This window comes from Pholcus phalangioides, unplaced genomic scaffold (genome assembly GCF_987345545.1).
Source record: "Pholcus phalangioides strain wild (caught in Gottingen) unplaced genomic scaffold, Ppha-v1.0 ptg000010l_1, whole genome shotgun sequence".
NCBI classification, from domain to species: domain Eukaryota; kingdom Metazoa; phylum Arthropoda; class Arachnida; order Araneae; family Pholcidae; genus Pholcus; species Pholcus phalangioides.
The window spans coordinates 10,242,017-10,261,082 of NW_028301603.1; the positions used below are offsets into that span (position 1 = coordinate 10,242,017).

Genomic DNA, 19,066 nt, shown 5'->3' on the forward strand with positions numbered 1-19,066 from the left:
AGAAAATTTTTCCTCCCTCCTCATCGCTAGAATTTGTTTCTTAGAATTTGATAATTGGTAATTTTTTCATCGTTATTAATTATTAAATATGGATAATTTCATTTTTTAAAACGGCATAACGTAGTTGTGACTATCTGTAGACCGTAGAGCATTTCATGCGTCAGATCTAGTAGTGCCAGGGCTGTTTGTTTGTTTATCTGCATCAGTTTAACAGCCTGAAGGAGATTTTTTTTTTAAGGAAACTGACTGTTATTTCCGTTCGAATTAGAATTTCTCTTGCAGTAAGTACAGTTTCCGTTGCTTTTAACAAATATTCATATTCAAGAGATTTCTCTAGCTTTTGAAAGCTAGAAAACTAAAAAATTTGGTCCGAAACCATTACCCATGAGTCTGTTAAAGGGCTTCAAATTCTTTGTTTCATAATCAGTCAAGAACAGTGTTTCTCATTGGCTTCCCGGGGTGGAAGCTTAGTAAGCTAAAACCCCAGGGCGGCAAGTTCGGAGGGGTGGAGAATTTGAGGAATGAGTGGTCAAGAAAATTACTAGAAGTGGGGGGGGGGAAGGGCAAACATGAGGGTGACTAGGTCAGTGAGTGACCTAGAGAGTTTGTACGTATGAAAGTGATCGAAAGAAAGACCTAGAGTTTGAGGGCCCAGATCAATGACTAAAAAAGTGACTTAAAGATCAAGGGACCACGTCTGCGGTTGAACAGTGGCGCAGTGTGTGTGTGGATGACTAAAACAGTGACCTAGGGAGTATTAAAAATATCAGGTCAGTGAGTGGCCACTAGGGGAAGGAGCAGGTATGAGAGTGACCAAAAGAGTTGCACATGTAATGCTTGCACACTGTTTTGGTTCACTTTGCATATTTTTTACCGAAACAGCAAACTAGAGTGGCATCATGACATCAGGCCAGTGGGTGATCAAAAGAATGACCTATAGAGCGAAGGTCCAGACAGGCCCGTCATTTGGGGGGGGGGGGAGTGTGTTAGGGGGGCCATTTCCCCTCCGGCTTTTGAAAATAAACTAAAAATGATATATATACAAATATATATATATAAAATTATCAATACATTGAGTACATGTTCTTTGTCCCCCCCCCCCCCCTCAAAAAAGTTGAAATGACGGACTTGGGTCCAGATCAATGAATAACCAAAAGAGTAATTAAGGAAGTGTTTAAACATGTGATTGCCCAAAAGAGTGACTAATAGACAAGTGTATTTAAAGAGAATGAGGACTAGCAGACTATAGCCCAAGGCAGTAAATTTGAGGAACAAATGGTTAGGAAAATTAGATCTGAATGGTGGCAAAATTTGTGTATTCAAATTTATGTGTGTGGTAAAACTATAAATCCCCCTCTGACAACCCACTTGTAGTCCTGGGATAATCTGCGGGAGTCCCGTGGATGAAAATCAGGAGAAAGGAAAACCATGACAGCTGGCTGGGGTGGGGCACAAAGAGCATTAAAAAAATTGTATGTTAGAAAATAAAGCTTTTAATTCAAATTTTACTGGTAAAAAGTGTGACTATTTTCAGAATCCAGCAGAGCTGCCCATAAAACCCAATGCCATCATAACCCCACGTCCATAGTGGGTCTACATCAGAGGTCTTCAACCGTTTTCTAGTTGCGAGCACTGCCTGTATCCATCATCAAAAGCCGAGCACCCTTTTATACAATACAATACAAGGTTTTATACAAATACAACGCCACAACAGGCAAAATGCCCAATGAGGTGGCTGAGAAAAAGATGCTCAGAAAAATATGGATGTCATATGTTTCAAAAATACAGCAACCCAATTAAAAATGCAATTAATAATAATTATAAACAATATATACACGTGATAAAAATCATACAATGCCCATAAAGAATACTTATGGTTGTCTTATTCCAAGTATGGATAAAGCTTCTCGATTTACCCCAACATGTTTATCATATTTCTTTTTAAACGTGTCAATTGTGTTACAATTTACTACCTCCGGGGGTAAGCTATTCCATTTATTAACAACCCTATTAGAGAAAAATTCCCTGCGGCACCATAACCTGGCATTGTCCCTCACCAACTGATACTGGTGTCCCCTTGTAAAAGCTGTAGATTGGCGGTGTACTAAAAGTTCATGGTCCAACCTATCCATCCCATAAATTGGGGCCATAGTTTGCACTATGATATAAAGCAGGGTTGGTCAACCTGTGGCACACTAAAGTGTCACAAAACCTTTTTCTAAAAAATTAAAAAACTCTATTTAACTATTTGATCAAATAAATTCTCTCTGATTTCTGTTTCGATATGGTAGCCCTCACAGGTAGCAATCACTTTACACGGTTTAGCTATAATACGATTGTGAGAAGTTCATTTTAGAAATTGATACCCACATGAATGAAGGCCAGGGCTCTACCACTCAACTTACCTACCTTTTACAAGATCTCTTCCAGCCCAGCTTAATGGCAGAGTTTGTAATAAAGTGTATATATATCTAATGTTGTCTGGTTTTTCAGTGTTGCCATCTATATTTCAAACTGTGAGTGAAGTGTAATGATTGAAATTGTGATCCACAAAATTTGATTATAATCCTGAAAATAGGCTTGCAAATTAGATGTAAAACCAATAAAATGGCAAAATCCATTGTATTTGTTGATGCAGATGTGACAAATATGGGGAAAAATGCTCAAATTCATCTCACCATATCTTACTAATGGACATTTTTTGGTAACACATCGACAATGCCATCAGACTTGTAATCAAAGAAAATGATCCTAATGAATTTAGAATTTCGTATTTCCAATGGATATTCAGAATTCTCTAGCTTTATTTCCAAATTTTTCATAAAGAGACAAATAATGCTGCTTGTCAGCTAAATTCAACTGTCTTCATCAAAGTTATCAGCCTATCATATCAGGCTCTTCAGAAAATTAAAAATCCGCATTCATTAGAATCAATCAGAGGTAGTGAAAAAAGAAGTAAAAAGTATTAATTAAATTTAAAATTTCATAAGTCTTTAAATTAATGACATTTATTTATACATTTGGATCATTAATTTCATTAAAAAAATTATTTTGCTGCTGGAAGGTGGATTTATTTTTTTCTTATCCTACTCAAGAAAATCCTTATCCTCATTTTACCCATGTTAGATTCGATTCATTTCATAAATTCGTCTCATGTGATCATTTCATGGAACCCAATTGCCCCTTTAAAGTAAGGGACGCTTGTATTAACAATAATCATAAGATTTGGACAAGTTTAACATACAAATGCATGAAATCAGGATGATTTCAATCCTACGTACAAAGTATTCGATTGGAACGTTGACCAAGTACTCGCAAGCACGAAATTGAACGTCAGCATTGAGCACTCTGAGTGCTTCAGGGAGCACCATGGCGCTTGTGAGCAACGCATGGTTTTCGATATAAGGGTTTAAATATGTACACTAAGCTGTTACTTCCTGCTATGTATGGGGGCCCCAGAGCATCAGGAGCCCAGTGATGTTGAGATGGCCCTGCATAGAACTCGCACAAGAGAGAAGCTCACTCACCATTCAAGCCCAGGAGATCGACCTCATTTACAGGGTTTAAGCTAGATAAAGCATTCCTTTAGCAAAAAATCAAAAATGGGGGAAAAGCTTTTGCAATGTGCTACAATATTAATGATTGATGGTTGGATGTGTCTACTCATTTCGTACCTCCTGTATGTATTTTTGCGAAAGTAGCTTTTACTTCTTTCACATTCCAAGATTTTCTTTTGCATTTTGCGGAAAATGTTTCTGTAGCTTAAACCCTGCTCATTTATAAAATGTGCGTTGTGACTATATAAATTTATGTTAAAAAAATTGATGTGTAGAAAGGGTCTTGTTCCTAAACAGGGGGGGGGGGGGTCACTAAAACAGAAACAATATGATAAAAATATGAATCAATATTTAATATAGATTGTTTTTTTTACATAGATTGTTTTCTGAAAAACTTACATTTATTTACTTGATTTGAGGAATATGTTTATTTTCTAGTAGGCCTATACATATCTATTGTATTTTGTTTCAGCGATGGATCCAGCTCTTCGACGTGAACGTGAAGCATTTCAGAAGAGAGCATTTCTAAATCCTGTGGTAGAAAGCAAGAAAAAAGACTCGCCATCAGAGCAGAAAAGGAAAGCCAAGCAGCAGAGTCACAGGCCACCGCAAAGATCCAAGCCACAGAATGGTGAACATATTACAAATTTTTCTTGTTTTTTACTCTTGTGAGTTATTCCGTTATATTTTTACATACACTCAGCAAGGTATGTTTTAAATTGGTGTAGGGAAGAAAGGTTTATACAATCGACGCTGATTATGGCAACTTTATGTTACAGCAACCATTCTATTATAATGACCAATAGGATAAGTCCCAAATTTTTTTGTAGCCTATGTTTTTCCTGATGATATAACATTGTTTTTTAAGGAACGATCTGGGAGGGGGGTCATTATAAAGAGTGTAGACTGTATAAAAAATATAAATCAGTGATTCATATGGGAAATTTTGTGTGGTTTATCACACATTTTAATTAGTTCTGGTTCTTGAGGTCTGGTTTTTGGCTGAATTCCTACAAGTACATGCACACAGCTTAGAGGGAACATTGCTTGGGACATAAGATGCCTGCTGGACTGTCCAGTCAGCAATTAGCATAATAAAATCATTCTGTAATCATTATGGCTTTCAAATTTTTTTCTGAGTAACCATGGGCAAATTATATTTGAAAATTGGAGCATTATTGATTATACCATTTTTGTTAGCTTTTTAGCGCTGATATTCATTTTCCATATCATATAATCAGGGGGTCTGCCCACCCGAAATTTGGGTCCATTTTCTGGACCCTTCACAAAAAATGCGGGTATGAAAAAAATTAACCCTTTACAAAATTCAGAATCTTTTAAACAGATCCTTTCAAAATACAAATTAACGAAATCATAAATTTGGCATTTCATTTCTGTTGTGATAAATTAACTAGATTGTTTCGCTTTCTGCAAAATTACTTACTTTTCACAAAATTAATGACTATTTTCACAAAAACCTTTAAAAAAAAGGTCTGGGCATAGACCCCTGATGATATTCCATGTACAGTAAACCTTTTTCTTTCTGCAACATCAGTTACATGAATTGACAATTTTTTTCATTTTTTATTATACTACTTTTTAACTAATAAAACATAACATTTCAGAGTTCAACTATAAGACGCACAGTGGCAGTTCATCTCACAACTTCAGCGTTTTGGCCAAGATTGTCAAGCATATGAAAGTAAGCTATTCTATACCTATTATTTTTCATTTAAAAATTCCTGTTACAATATTTGGGGTTGAAATTTAATATTAGTGGGTATATAAATTATAAAATATAGGCTAATACTGACCAAATTTCGTATTTATAGCTTCAGTGGTTTCGACTCGATTATGATTGTATAACCTTTAAACTGTCTACTAAATTTCATATTTATAGCTTCGGCGATTTTGGCTCAGCGATGATTGCTCTGTTGAATTTTTAAAAATCCCTTCTTTGTGAGTCTCAACATTACCAAAATAAAAATACTGACCAAATTTCATATTTAGAGCTTTAGCAGTTTTGGCTCAGCGTGGTTCTATATATAACTTTTAGATCCCCCCTTATGACCCCTTTAGGGGTGAAATTTTGAAAAATCCATTTTTTAGTTAATTTTTTACATCATGAAATGGAACTATTGACCAAATTTCATAATTATGATATTTATTTGTCGTCATCATCCACATTTATAATTTCAGTGGTTTTCACTCTGCGATGGTGAATCAGAAATCCCAGGATTTCCATGTATCTCAATCTATATATACAGTATAATAACATGTCCTGAATAAAATAAAATAAATATGTACTTCTATCCATCCTTGGGTGCTGTTGGCAAATGGTTTAATGAACTTGTACTACTTCTCCCCTATATGTTTATTTAGCATTAAAAACCAATCTGTGCCACAGACATTGTTTCTTGATCAATTAATTATTAACTGTTTTGCTCATGTTGAAACAGTTGTTTATGTTGTTTTTCATTTCTGTAGCAACGCCATCAGCATGGGGACACTTATCCTCTGACACTTGAAGAAATCCTCGACGAAACCAATCAACTTGATCTGGGAAGTAGGCAGAAAAATTGGCTGCAGACTGAGGTAATTTTCTCTGATATTTCAGTTTATTCTCTTGCATCATTTGTAGCTCATGCTTTTTAAAATATTTTTCAAGATTTTCCAATCCTAGCACAGATTGCAAATATTGCCACACGATCAGCTTAGAGATGCTCTCATTGCTGAGTTATAGCCACTGTTTTTCCTTCTCTAGATTTCATAAATGGATCAATTTTTTATCCCCAATCACAATTCTTCACCATAATTAAAAATCTCGAGGGTTGGTGAGCAACTGTTTGCAAAGATCTACTTCCCGTTGCTGCTAAGAAGGCATCAGTTTATGGGGAAATTCTCGACAGCACCTGTTTACAAACCTAAATTGGCAGAGGTTTCAGTTCATGGTGCTTAGGGAAGGACCAGGTTTTGCCTGTAATGCAGGGGTATTGGAACTTGGCTGCTATTCAGTAATTTTGAGCAGGGCTTTGCTATTCACAACGTATGGCCACTGGGTCTTGATTTGTCTTTGAGGTTTGTATCACCTTCCTGGAAATGCTCAAACCAGTTCTGGGCCATATGTTCATTAAACAGAACTGGGGCATCCACATTTTGGATCTCCTTAGTTCATGCATTGGGCTTCCTCCTTCCCTAGAGAAGGAATAAGAATTTCATGTTTTTTGTCAGCTATCGTAACAAGCTATGACAAACACATACAGAAGTGAAATCAACCCCAAACTTTTGTGGAATGAGAATTTGTATTTGACCTGAAATTCATCACTCAATCAAACTGTCGGTAGGCTTATACAGGGTTCACCAAGGGAAATGGGTGTTTTTAAAATGAATATTGAACCACTAATTTTTAGGGTTTAGGTGTCACAAAATTAAACTGTATTGCACATTATTTTACACTTTGAGAAAAGAAAAACTGTGAATGTGTGATATGAAAAACACTTCAAATGAAAATATGTAGTCACTCGTAGACAATTATGCTTCAACATTCTGAGACTCAATTATTAGATAACATGAGCAAGTCTATGCACGTGAAAATTCCCTTTGCTGTTGAATGAGTATTTCTCTAAAACCAATTTAGTGCTTTTCACTTCCTCATCTAGTTTTTTTAATAACTGTGAAGTTTTTTATCTTGAAAAACTTGAAGTCACTTGTCGTCTTCATTCTTTGTTATAATTGAAGAACTTTATACAGGTTGTTTCATAATTTCTTTGGTGGGGGGAAGAGGTATATTGAAGAAACTGTGATGAATATTGCAAAAAAGTTTCATATCATTATGTAAAGAATCACTTGAAGTTTTTAATTAAGGAATCTACCATATGGCAGCATTTATAAGTCTGAGCAATAGCACTAACAAGTGGCAGTCAGTTTTTTAAACAGAAAATAGTATTTACAGGTCTACAAAAAAGCTTACTGAATGTCAGAATTTGCTAAATGTGAATCCATTGTAACTGCATGGCAAAACTTTTGTACAAAGTGCCTACAGATGAGACAGTTCAAGTTAGATGAAACTAGATTCCTTTTGTGATGCAGAGAACTGGCCAGCTTGACAGTAAACGTGCGAGAAACACTTTCGAGACGCTTTATGAAGTTTACTCATCACATCTAACTCAGAAATGTTTCACTCCATCTGGTCACCCAATATCTAGGCTTACAGCTGTGCAGAGTTGTTAGTTACGCCATTGGATTGAGACTGTAGCGAGGGAAGGGTGTACCCACCTTCCCCGAAATGTGGGAGAATGACTGATTATGGCAGTGAAAATTCTATATAACGACATCCTGTATAACTATAATCACCTATATGATGATATTACTCTCTGATCCAGGTGCTCTTTTTATAGTGTCGATATATACATCCATTTGCAACGGTAACTTCTTTATAACTATACTTTATATTCCACTCCTTTGAGCATTGTTATATAAGCATTTCACTGTATAACCTTCCAGAACACTAGAGAGAATTAGTATGAGGCACCCAGCACCCCTGGAATCATTTCATTGATTTTTTTTTTACTTTTCAAGTGGTAAGAATCTGTTAAAGATTCAGTTGCAAAATTAAATGTTAAGGTATAAGCACCTAAAGTTTTTTTCTTCTTGATTTGGCTTAGTTACTCAATTGATAATGAAACTTGCAACACTGTAATTTTTTCTCTAGGCCTTGGTAAATAATCCGAAAATAGAAGTTTTGCCTGACAACAAATACCTGTTCAAGCCAATGTACAATATCAAAGACAGGAAAGGATTGCTTCGTCTCCTGGATAAACATGATCAAAGAGGCTTAGGTGGAATTCTGTATGACGATGTTCACGAGAGCTTGCCTAATATCGATAAGGCTCTGAAAGTAAGTCTTGACTATGAATTATAATTTGATCTACAATGGTGACAATCAAGATGATCTTTCAAAGAATTTATTTATGAAAGGTAAATATAGAGCCAGAGCCACATCTGGAGGAGAGCTGGTCACTCTTTCGATCCACCCCTCTTTTGATTTCATGTCTAACATTACAAGAGGGGGGGGGGGGGATTGCATATCTAAAATGCAAGCTGCTGTCTCCTGGATTCCATCTCTCCTACTCCCTCCTGAATTTTGACCATGATTGTAAAAAATCCCTACTTTTGAGGGAAAAAATTATTTAAAAAAAATAAATTATTTTTTATCCCTAAACTGACATTGCAAGCGACATGTAAATTGTTGCCATCGTGTCAAATCACAAAAAATATTTTATTTTCAGAGGGAAAATACAAAATTTGCCAAACAGCCAATGTCAATTCTGTCTCTTGACATCCAAAATTGGTGAGATGACTTGTATCTGTGCTTTGACCATATGTCACACTTTACGCACGATGGGGATTTTTTGGTTGGCAGCATTTGATTTGAGAGTGTTGATGACAGGCAATTTAATGCACTGATTGGCTACTTGGCAGTAACCATGATGGCTTGTGAGTTATCATGTTTTTGAAAAGTGGAAAAATTCTACAATTTTGCTTCTGTTAATGAAAAATCCCTGTGTTGTTTTTGCAAAAATCCCTTTTATAATAATTTTTTGTACCAAATTTGAATCCGTGGGGAAAACCTTTCTGATTCTCATTCTCAAAAGTTGGCAACTATGAAAATGTATCCTTACCCCAGCTAAATATGTATGCAGCATAGGAGGAGATAGACATGAAAAGCTGGAGGAGACTGGCATAATTCATTTTGTGAATGTGCTCATTACTTGAATCAAGTTCCCTCATGGAAAATAATGGAAACATGGATAATTTGTTCCACAATTATTCATTCACATAAAAATGACTAATAAGAATGGCATTTAATCAATAATACAATGCAATAATAATTAGAGATAAATAATAATAGAAGGCCATCAGTTTGTCCATGGTCAACTCGCGGCCAAGCAGAATTTATATAAAAAACAAGTAGACATACTCGTGATTACAATGCAACATCTAGTTTCGTATGGTAGTCACACTCAATTTTTCCAGTGAGGCATGCTGACCGAACACTGTAGGGGAGAATATTACTTACAATTCCACAGTACGAAAGTGAAAAACAATCCGCTTAGTTGTGAAAACGTGACAATAAATAAGTGAAAAATTTTTGCTCGTAATGCGAATCATAGCTCGTTAATCGAATCAATTTTTTTTCCCCAAAATTTTTTCTTGTTATGTGAATTGCTCGCTAACCAAATCACTCGTTAACCAAAGTTCCACTGTATATGCATATACGTTAGATCAGTTTACTCCGTCATTAACTCTGATGCCCCCTCTCCACCTATGGTATACAGTTGCAATCCTGTAGAGATCTACAGATCTACAGCAGCACATCTGCATTGTTTTTGTCAGGACTGCAATATGTTTTCATTTTAGAAAAATCGTTTCAGTTTGTCGAGCGTTTCCGTTTGAATTGTTGCATACTCACTAATGTAGTTTTAACTCCTTTATGTACAGGATTTTCGCAAAAAACACGGACGACGTGCAGTTGGACGAGCAGAGGTAAATCTCATAAGCTGGTGTTATTGTTTACATAAGAAATGAACGAAAGAAGATGAGAAGAGAGAAGTTTTCATTCTTTCTCCCTCTTCCAGCTACTCTTCTGTTATGTATGCTACACCAGTGGTTCTCAACTTTTAGAAGCCTGTGGTCCAGTTATTACATTTTGAGAATGAAAGGCCCGATCATACAACTAATGGGAAATAAATTGGAGAAAAAGGAAAAAAATAACCGCTACTCACTGTTTGACCGATATATATACCAGGCAGCAGCACGTTGGTTGAGAAACACTGTGTTATACTATACTTTTTATAATAGTTGAACCGTAGCTAGGGAGAAAAGATAAAAAGGTAATGCTGAGTTGAAGGGGAAAAAAGACAATTTTCTTTTACTGGGGTTATCAATGAAGAGCCCTGAAGGAAGGAAGAGAGAGCTCGAATGTATTTCTTCCATTTACACAGGACAAGTTATCTCGTCGCTGATCATGAAGGAGTTAATAATGTTGGAGAATGGGATGAGAGAGAGTTTACTTTAAAGGTTGAAACAATGTCATACCAAGCGGGGTGGGCAGCTAGGGGACTCCCACCCTGAAATGTTAGAAAATGGTGGATTTTTGTGGAACAACATGGTTAACCGTATTGTTCTGTCATGTTGCCCCCCCCCCTCCTCGGAACATCAGTTATCCCCCTCCAAAATTTATAGCTTTGGCCTTGGGTTTAAATTTAATGATGTTTGACAGTGTTGAAAGATGTAAGTGATTGAGCAGTTTGTACTACCTGATGCATTTTGGCTACCCAATGAATACAGTTGTCACAAGTAAACAACTTGTGTAGTTTGGCGCTGAAGACCGAATGAACACATCGCCTGGGTTGGTTCTGAAACTTAGGTAAACTGAGCTTCTTGTTTACTTTAAACGATGATGCCCAAAAGAAACATTTTATGAAGTTCAACGTTTGCATTTTTTGTCAATTTTTGTGTAACTATCGTCAAAAATGTCTTCAAAAACAAAGATATTCTACCAAAAAATATGCCTTGGCGTGGTTGTGGCTTTTCAGGGTGCTCCTAATATAAACCCTAGCGCATTTTCTAAGCAAAAATTAATATAAGACGGTCTTATTTTTGGGGAAACACTGTAGTTTCTATAGCAGAGGTCTTCAACCTTTTTCTTGTAGTGAGCACTGCCTATACCCCATCATCAAAAGAAGAGCAGCCTTACGGCAAGTTTGACAAACGAATGCATGTGATTTCATGCTTGAATAAAAGTTGTACCAGGTGTTAAATTGGAACATTTGTTAAGTGCTCGCGAGCACGAAATTGAACATGAGTATCGAGCAACAGGTTGAAGATGCTTGTCTTACAGCTTGCAGTGCCACCACACACCAGTAACATCACAGACCCTCCTTGTTTGTATTTGAAGAGAAACACACACTATCTTTAGATGACATAATTCGGTGTGTCAACGTCCTTCACGTCTGTGTGCCAAAGTGATTTTTTAGTTATTTTTCGACATAGTTGTCAGAGACATTGCCATATCATGTGATCAACTTAAGGAAACCTTTCTTGTAGACTGTGCTCAGCCACTTTGTTCACAAAAGAAGTCACTAAAAATTGTGCATAACTTTATGAGCCGGTTCAGATATAATGCAACGTTTTTCAACCCTCTTATAAGAGGGTTTGATTGTAGTTTTATATATGAAGCATTTAATACATTTGGTTCAAAATATTCACATGGACATTATGGTTCACTGTGAAATATTTCAGCGATATAATTTTTTTTCTTTCTCATTAGGTATTGGGTGATAGCATCATCGAGGTTGTGCAGCCAATTAACAAAAAGAGGGTCCTGTTCTACAATGATAAGTCCACACAGTATAAAATCGATGAAGGTGATTGTGTGTCAAATATTTCTGTTTCAGTTAACATCAGACTTGACTATAAAAATTTGAGTCATTTTGTTCTAGTGTGATAGCTGATCATGTGCTGCTTTTTTTTCTAGTCTTTTTTTTTTGTTATCGTGAAAATAAATGAAATGACTGTGCATAAATTACTTTGTTCTATAGAGTTCCAGAAATTATGGAGAGCTTGCACTGTTGACGGTTTGGACGACGACAAAATTGACGAGTATCTTCAGAAGCAAGGCATCACTTCAATGAAAGACGTTGGCGTCAAGAAAGCTGTGAGTATTCAAATAACTTTTTTTTGGCTTCTCTAATACGTGTTTTTAATAATTGTACACAATACAAGTATTTTCTTTGTTTTTTCATGCTATAAATTCACTATGAAAGGTGATGTGGAAAATCTTGCTGAGGGGAGGGACCTGCCAAAGATCCCAGCATAGGAGCCCTACTCCAGGGTGTGGGAGCCATGATGGCATCCGTTCCATGTACATTTTGTAACTAAATTTTTGCTCATTTAAAAGTGATATAAAAATTACACAAAAATATATCAGAGAAAAGATGAATTCAAACAATTAGCGATAGTATCTGGTGCTGCCTGTGTTTCCTTAAAAAAATGGGGGAGCATTAAAGAAGTTACAAACCATTGTAAAGGGATAAAAATGCCTGAAACCGCATTGTTTGGGAACCACGGTAACCAAAAGAGATATTCTAAAAGTTGTTGTTGAGGCCCATTAACCATTAATGCTAGACAGTTTTATGTTTGTTTGTTTTTTGTTTTTTTTTGTTATTTCGGGCATATGCGAAACTAACCTATCATTCAAATCTGGTCTGGTTTGATGTACATACAAAATTATAGATTTGTATTAAGAACACGAGCACACATAAAAGAAAATCAATTTTATATTCGTAGAAACTAACAATTGTGACAATTTTTCAATGTAAAAGAAATGTAAATTTTGAATTTTAAAATTTGTTTCAATCATTCTTTTATTTTGAACATTCATTATCTCTTAATCTGAATTTTAATGTACTGTATGCATTTCTCACAATTTCTACATATTATGAATAGAAGAAATTCATACCAAACTATAAAAATATTCACTCTAAGACAATTAGTTATCTTCTCGAATCATATGTATGTGTTTCTCCAAGCATTCCTAATTTTCTTGATCCTGGATATTGTACAATCAAGTTCTTTGTTCAAAAACAAAATCTACATAAAACTTATATCTAGAACTTTTAGAATTACAGAATTCCGATGTTTCTGCAATTCGAAACAAATAAAATGTTGGAAATTGCATATTTTTATTCTGGCAAATGTACCACGATTGTAATTAATATGGCAAAAAGGATTAAAACGCCCACTAATAACGTATAATGATTAAAATGCTAACACTAATAACAAAATATGTTTAACCAAAAAATAATGATACAAATATTGAACTCTATGTTAAAAAATTCTTTTGCGATGAAACTAGTATTCCAAAATAGTGCTGCCATCTATAACAAGCATTTTTGTGTAATGCTTGTTATAGATGGCAGCACTATAACAAGCATTACACAGAAACAAGCTTCATATTAGGTTCACAACATGTACACTCACATTCCATCATGTACCAATTCATTAGAAGTTCCGCTGAGGAATATGGACAAGGTGCATGTGTGGCTTAGTAGTATTTCAAAATAAATGAAGCGAATTTACAATGAAATAATAATTGCAGTAAAATGAAAATAAATATATTGCATACATTCCTCAAAGGTGCGTTTTACTGACACTCTCTGATAAAAAAAAATTCTGTCACAAAAGTTGAGAACTCTAAAACTAAATTTTTTTTCATGAAATTAAATGCTGTCATTCTTCATTGTAAACCAAATGAAACCAATTTTCATGGAAAAACGAGAAAGTGGGGGGGGGGGAGGGACACGATCCATATGATACTGAATATTGCATGGTGTGAATTGATCGTACACAGTAAAGCCTCGCTACAATATTCTTTCTTGGTCCACAGAGTAGGCTATCATTATATTGGAGTTTCATTGCATACAGTAGAGCGGGGGAACATATTGCAAATGAGATCAAAAAATGTATGCGACATAAAAATTGGTAGTAACATGAAATCATGGTTAAAAAATATTCTACAATTTGATACGCAGCAATGAAATCTTAGGGCGACACTATGAAAAATTTTGTACAACAGTTGGAGGGGGACGTTGCATATGGGCCAAAATTTAGGCTTGTGCTGGGAGTAACACGGGAAGCTCGTGCCCCCCCCCCCTTACGAAAATGATCAAAAATTAAAACTATTTTCAAATATCTGTGTAAAATGATAGAAATATTTTAAAAAAAGACTTTGTTATACTATCCTAACCAATTTCTATTTATTTAAAATGCATTTTTTAGGTCAATACAGTAACTGGAAATTCTCTGAAACTCCTTCAACCTCCCCCCACACCCTTCTCAAACCTGGTGTGCCTATGTTCATGTGTCAAAGTTCAACCCTGTGTACTCCCCTAGCATGGCGTAATCAATCATGGTTACGCATATCAGGGCCAGAACTAAAGGGGGAGGGGGGTAAAAACTGACCTGGACGGCAATTTTAGGTGGGAACAAAGAACACTGTTATAAAATTGTCAAATTTTAAAGTTGTAGGGTGGCAAAAATCCTAGTTAAAGCCCTGATACACATTCATGCAGTTGAACTCTGCTGTAGCTTACCCATCTTATAACAAACCTTCGACAAAATGTTCCAAAGTTTTCGGTCTTCTGAAGTTCACCACAACAGGGTTTGACTGCTTATGGTATGAAATCCCATCCTGCGTTATATTTCCTCATCTATTTCTGATTTTAAACCATCGTTATCACCAGAAGTGAAATATATATCTGAGGTGAATTTTTCTAACATTGAGTCGGAAGGTTCAAACCTATTGCAGCAAATGCCGTGTTGTCCCATGAATGCACTGATGGTGAGGATGAACTCTGGCAAATTCTGTTTCATCATATTTCTGTATTTATTTCTGATGAAGTTCATGGTTGGGAAAGTTCTTTCCACAGCAGCATTGCTGAATGGCAGTGCTAACGTAGATAGCACTAATTTTCCGATTTATTCGAAACAGCTCTCTCCAACTGCATCAACATGATTATACACATCAGTCAAAAATTTCTCTATCTCCAAGTCATTGGTGTTTGGCGATGATAGTGTATTTAATCTGCACCACTGCTGTTCAATCTGACCAATTTTCTCTTCTCCATAATTGGAAGAGAAAGAACAGTTTTTTTGTCTGCCTTTTGGCACTTGAGGGTCAATTGAGGTTGAACAATTGAGGGTCTCAAAACAGTGATTGACTCCAATTGCTGCGCATTCATCTGTAGCCTTTTTCTCATTTCTTTCAGCAATTCTAGCCAATAACTTTGACATCTTTTTTGTATGTCAGCGGCCAGAGGTGTTTTGCAAATGCTTATCAGAAAGTTCTATGTGAAATTCAATCCCTAAATTCAAAGCTCCAAGGGGAGGTGATTATTATTTTCTACATAAAATGTAAACAAATCAGACCAAGTATCGACATTCCATGATTGCATCACTTTCTCCAGAAGAAATTTATACAAGTTCATTAGCTCATCAAGTAACCTCACTTGGCACACTTTATCTTGTTTGAAAAGATGGTTTACTTTCTATAGTTCCGATAAAACCAGCTTCAGAAACAGAAGATAAAGTTAAGTATCTGGAGCATCGTACATCTGGTACAACAGTTCCTATGTGTAGTTGCTTACTTAATTTTTCACCTGGTGAAAATGCTCTTTCAATTCCTCATACTGTTTGAGGGTTCTATTCATGCACTTGGCAACAGATAACCACCTGGTGTCCGAAAATTACACCAGTTTCAACGGGCTTTCTCTTATGTTCATTTTCGAACAGTTTTATATTTTGTGTCTTTTGAAAAACCATTTTTACGTTTCTGAGTATTTTTATTTTTACGTTTCATGAAAGTCAATGTGTCTTGGCATCACTTACAATGCATTTGAGCTGCGCAGCGGGATTGAGTGGCAAATGCATTTAATATGCACTAGGTTTTTGTTTATAGCCCAAAAATTCATCAAAACTGCCTTCACTGCTCTGCTCGTAGTATTGCACCCATCAGTTGCAAGTCTTATGCACTTTTCAAGTCAAATTTTTTTTCTTTCAAAAACTCGGAAAGTTCTGCGAATAATGTCTCTGCATTTCTACTTTCCACAGATATAATTTTGGAATGTTTTTCACTATAATATCTGATGAGAACGCAGAGTTGCTCTTCTGTAGAGACATCTTGTACTCTCATCTATAATAAGCAAATATGATTGCTCACCTACATCCTCTAACAAATCAGCAAGCATCATTGGACTCAATACGCCTTTACTCAGAGCTGTGCATTTTGTTCAATGTATTGCCAACTCTTTACCAGACAAGTCTCATACTAATTCACTTAGATGGTCAGTTGTTGATATGCTTGAATGACGAGCTAGGTGTCTCGTTAATTTAAGCTCAGAAATTTTTGGTATTGTCTGAAATTTTTTGAACTGCATCCAACCTCAAAGAGGCTTCTCATATTAGAGAAAGATGCAGCATATTTCGTATGTGTTTCGCCGTAGCATTATAAGACTTCAAATCATTCCCGTGGGCTCATATTTCACAGTGGCAATATTTACAGAAAGCTTTTGTGGGATCAGGAGGGAATTAGTATCTGTCATTTGTTTTTTCACATTCTTTCCTGGCAGGAAATCTTTCGAAAAGATACAGAAGTTGTAAAAGCATGGACATGACAAGTGATAGGAATTTATTGGATTTTTGAATATGGGGGCCTAGAGGTACTTGAAAAAACTGTAATGTTACACACTGTGAAAGGGAGTAAGGAGAAAAAGACTGCCATGTGGCCCTATAGTCACTAGGACCCATAGGGTGGTACTTTCTAATTTTTTTTTCAGATATCTCACCTGTTCAGGAAAATACACAGAACATTTTAATAACAGTCGAACAATTTTTATGGCTATCAGAGGATATCTTGAACTATATGATGCTAGTCCCCAACGATATCTCCCAATGCTCAGACAAGGCCTTCCTCACGCGAGAGTGGAGAGCAAAGCCATATTAAGAAGCTGTCACCACCAAAACAAACCACCAACAGCTTTGGTGGACTAGGAGAGGAAGTGTGGGAGTCTTACTTCTCCGAAAAAAACCACACACACACGTGATGATTGGATACGGTAGTGAATGGGGGAAAATGTATTCTTTCCTCTTCAAAAAAACCCAGAAAAATTACAGCGATCACTGCTTGGTGGGGGGGGAGGAACCGCCACCTGCCAAAGCCAAAAATTTCTCGCTGGACCTTTTCCAAACCAGTCCAATTTGGCTGGAAAACTGCCAATCTGGCAACTCTGTTCCGAGAATACAATAACCCAAGTTACAATTAAAACTATAGATACTATTCTAACCATGGCCCAACTTGCTCTAGGACAGTGGTTCTGAACTTTTTTCAAGCCCCTAGCCCACTTGATTTCTTTTTATGAGTGGATGGCCTGGTCATACACTCGATTAATGGGTAATAAATAGGGAACAATTAAACAGTGAATCACCCAGTTTGACATTTTTCGGGGTAACCCTAATGTTGTCAGTGTTATGCATGCTTCATGTTATTGCTGGTGCTGCCATCTGTTTTCCTTATATTGAAGTGAAGGTGGGTGAATGCTTGAATTTTCATGTTATGTAAAGTACAGTGAAATCTCTATTTTACAATAATCTGCATCCCAAGAAAAAATATTTTTAAGAAAGGATTAACATTAGACTAGACATTTCCAAGCAAGACTTGAAAAAATACCATTGTAGAGGGATTTATTGTGATATTGAGTATCATTGTGTAATGAGGTTTCACTGTACCAAGTTGAAGATCTGCCTGCTTTCTGCAGAGAGGCTTTTTCAAAACGGGAGACAGACATGTATTTGTGCCTCTAAGTTGAAAACCAACTTCAGCCGATCACCACCATGCTGCCAACAGGGTTCGAATCTGGTCACTCATGATGAGAGTTCAGCATGTCCACACAACGCAGTGCTGCAATTAGAGAAAAAGCCGGCATGTTTGATGTTTTGGGTTACATTTTTGTGTATAGCTGTGGCCCCTTAACAATCGTATCAATATCATTGCTGTTTTGAAGGAGCGACAAAAAGAGCCTCTGTATCAGCCAGAATATGTGGTCAGAATCTGCCAAGTCATCATTTGCTTCAGTTCTGTGGTCTATTTTCTGCATCGGGCCATAAATAAAACACACCAGGTCTAACACAAAGTTTTTTTGTGGCTTCTTGAAAAAAAACCCAGTGATAAATTTTTTAGTACTTCCTAGTGCCATGTTTTTTCACCTGCATTTCTAATTTCCAACAGTTCAATATATAGTAAAACCACCTCTTAACAGCCACTTCTCTTTTACTGCCAAATAATAATTTCCCAGTATGTAATAAAAGTATGGATTTCAAACCCCTGATTAACGGTCAACCCCCCCCCCTCTTTTTTACAAATTTTTTTGTGCCACTGGTGTCTGCAAAAGAGATGTTTTACTTTAATTCCTAATTTCAGTTCAATTGAAATTTATTTTCCTTCTCTTTAGGTACCCATTCAGAAGAGAAAGAAACCAACCAATCGAAACAGGAATTACAAGAAGCTCAACGTTCACATGAGCGACATTTTACAAGAATATAACGAATGAGAATCCGTTCCTCTATTTATCTTTCATTCACATGTCAACAAGCAGTTTGGGACAGGTGCTGACTAGCGTGTGTGCACATGTGTGTAAATAAATTTCTTAATTCATGTAAAATATTTCTATGTACATTAAAGTCAGAGTTACTTTGAGTTTTCGTAATATAGCTTTCATTTTTGTTTTTTGAAAACTTGAATTTTACGAGTACAGTAACTCTCCCCTTGCCTCTTATATCGCAAACATGGGAGAAATAAAGATTAATGTCAGATTTACATTAGCGAAATTGAACAGAATTCTGAAGTGCAAAACTTGGCTATCACAGCAGTGATTTTACATAGCCAAAACTGG

General features: G+C 36.1%; 1 protein-coding gene across 1 annotated transcript; it reads left to right on the plus strand.

The window, feature by feature from the left end:
• Positions 1 to 154: 154 nt before the first annotated feature.
• TfIIEbeta (transcription factor IIEbeta) lies at positions 155 to 18,870 on the plus strand. Its single transcript, XM_089237564.1, has 8 exons — positions 155 to 281; positions 4,030 to 4,188; positions 5,183 to 5,259; positions 6,045 to 6,152; positions 8,269 to 8,454; positions 11,890 to 11,986; positions 12,161 to 12,276; positions 18,626 to 18,870. The coding sequence occupies exons 2-8, from the start codon at positions 4,032 to 4,034 to the stop codon at positions 18,722 to 18,724; spliced, it is 840 nt and encodes a 279-aa protein (XP_089093690.1). The 5' UTR covers positions 155 to 281; positions 4,030 to 4,031; the 3' UTR covers positions 18,725 to 18,870.
• Positions 18,871 to 19,066: the final 196 nt, after the last annotated feature.

Excerpts from the sequence above, each read along its gene's own strand:
- TfIIEbeta (XM_089237564.1), top strand. The coding sequence starts at position 4,032 with ATGGATCCAGCTCTTCGACGTGAACGTGAAGCATTTCAGAAGAGAGCA. Across the intron at positions 8,455-11,889 it reads ATATCGATAAGGCTCTGAAA|GTATTGGGTGATAGCATCAT; the intron begins GTAAGTCTTGAC and ends CTTTCTCATTAG. Across the intron at positions 11,987-12,160 it reads ACAGTATAAAATCGATGAAG|AGTTCCAGAAATTATGGAGA; the intron begins GTGATTGTGTGT and ends TTTGTTCTATAG.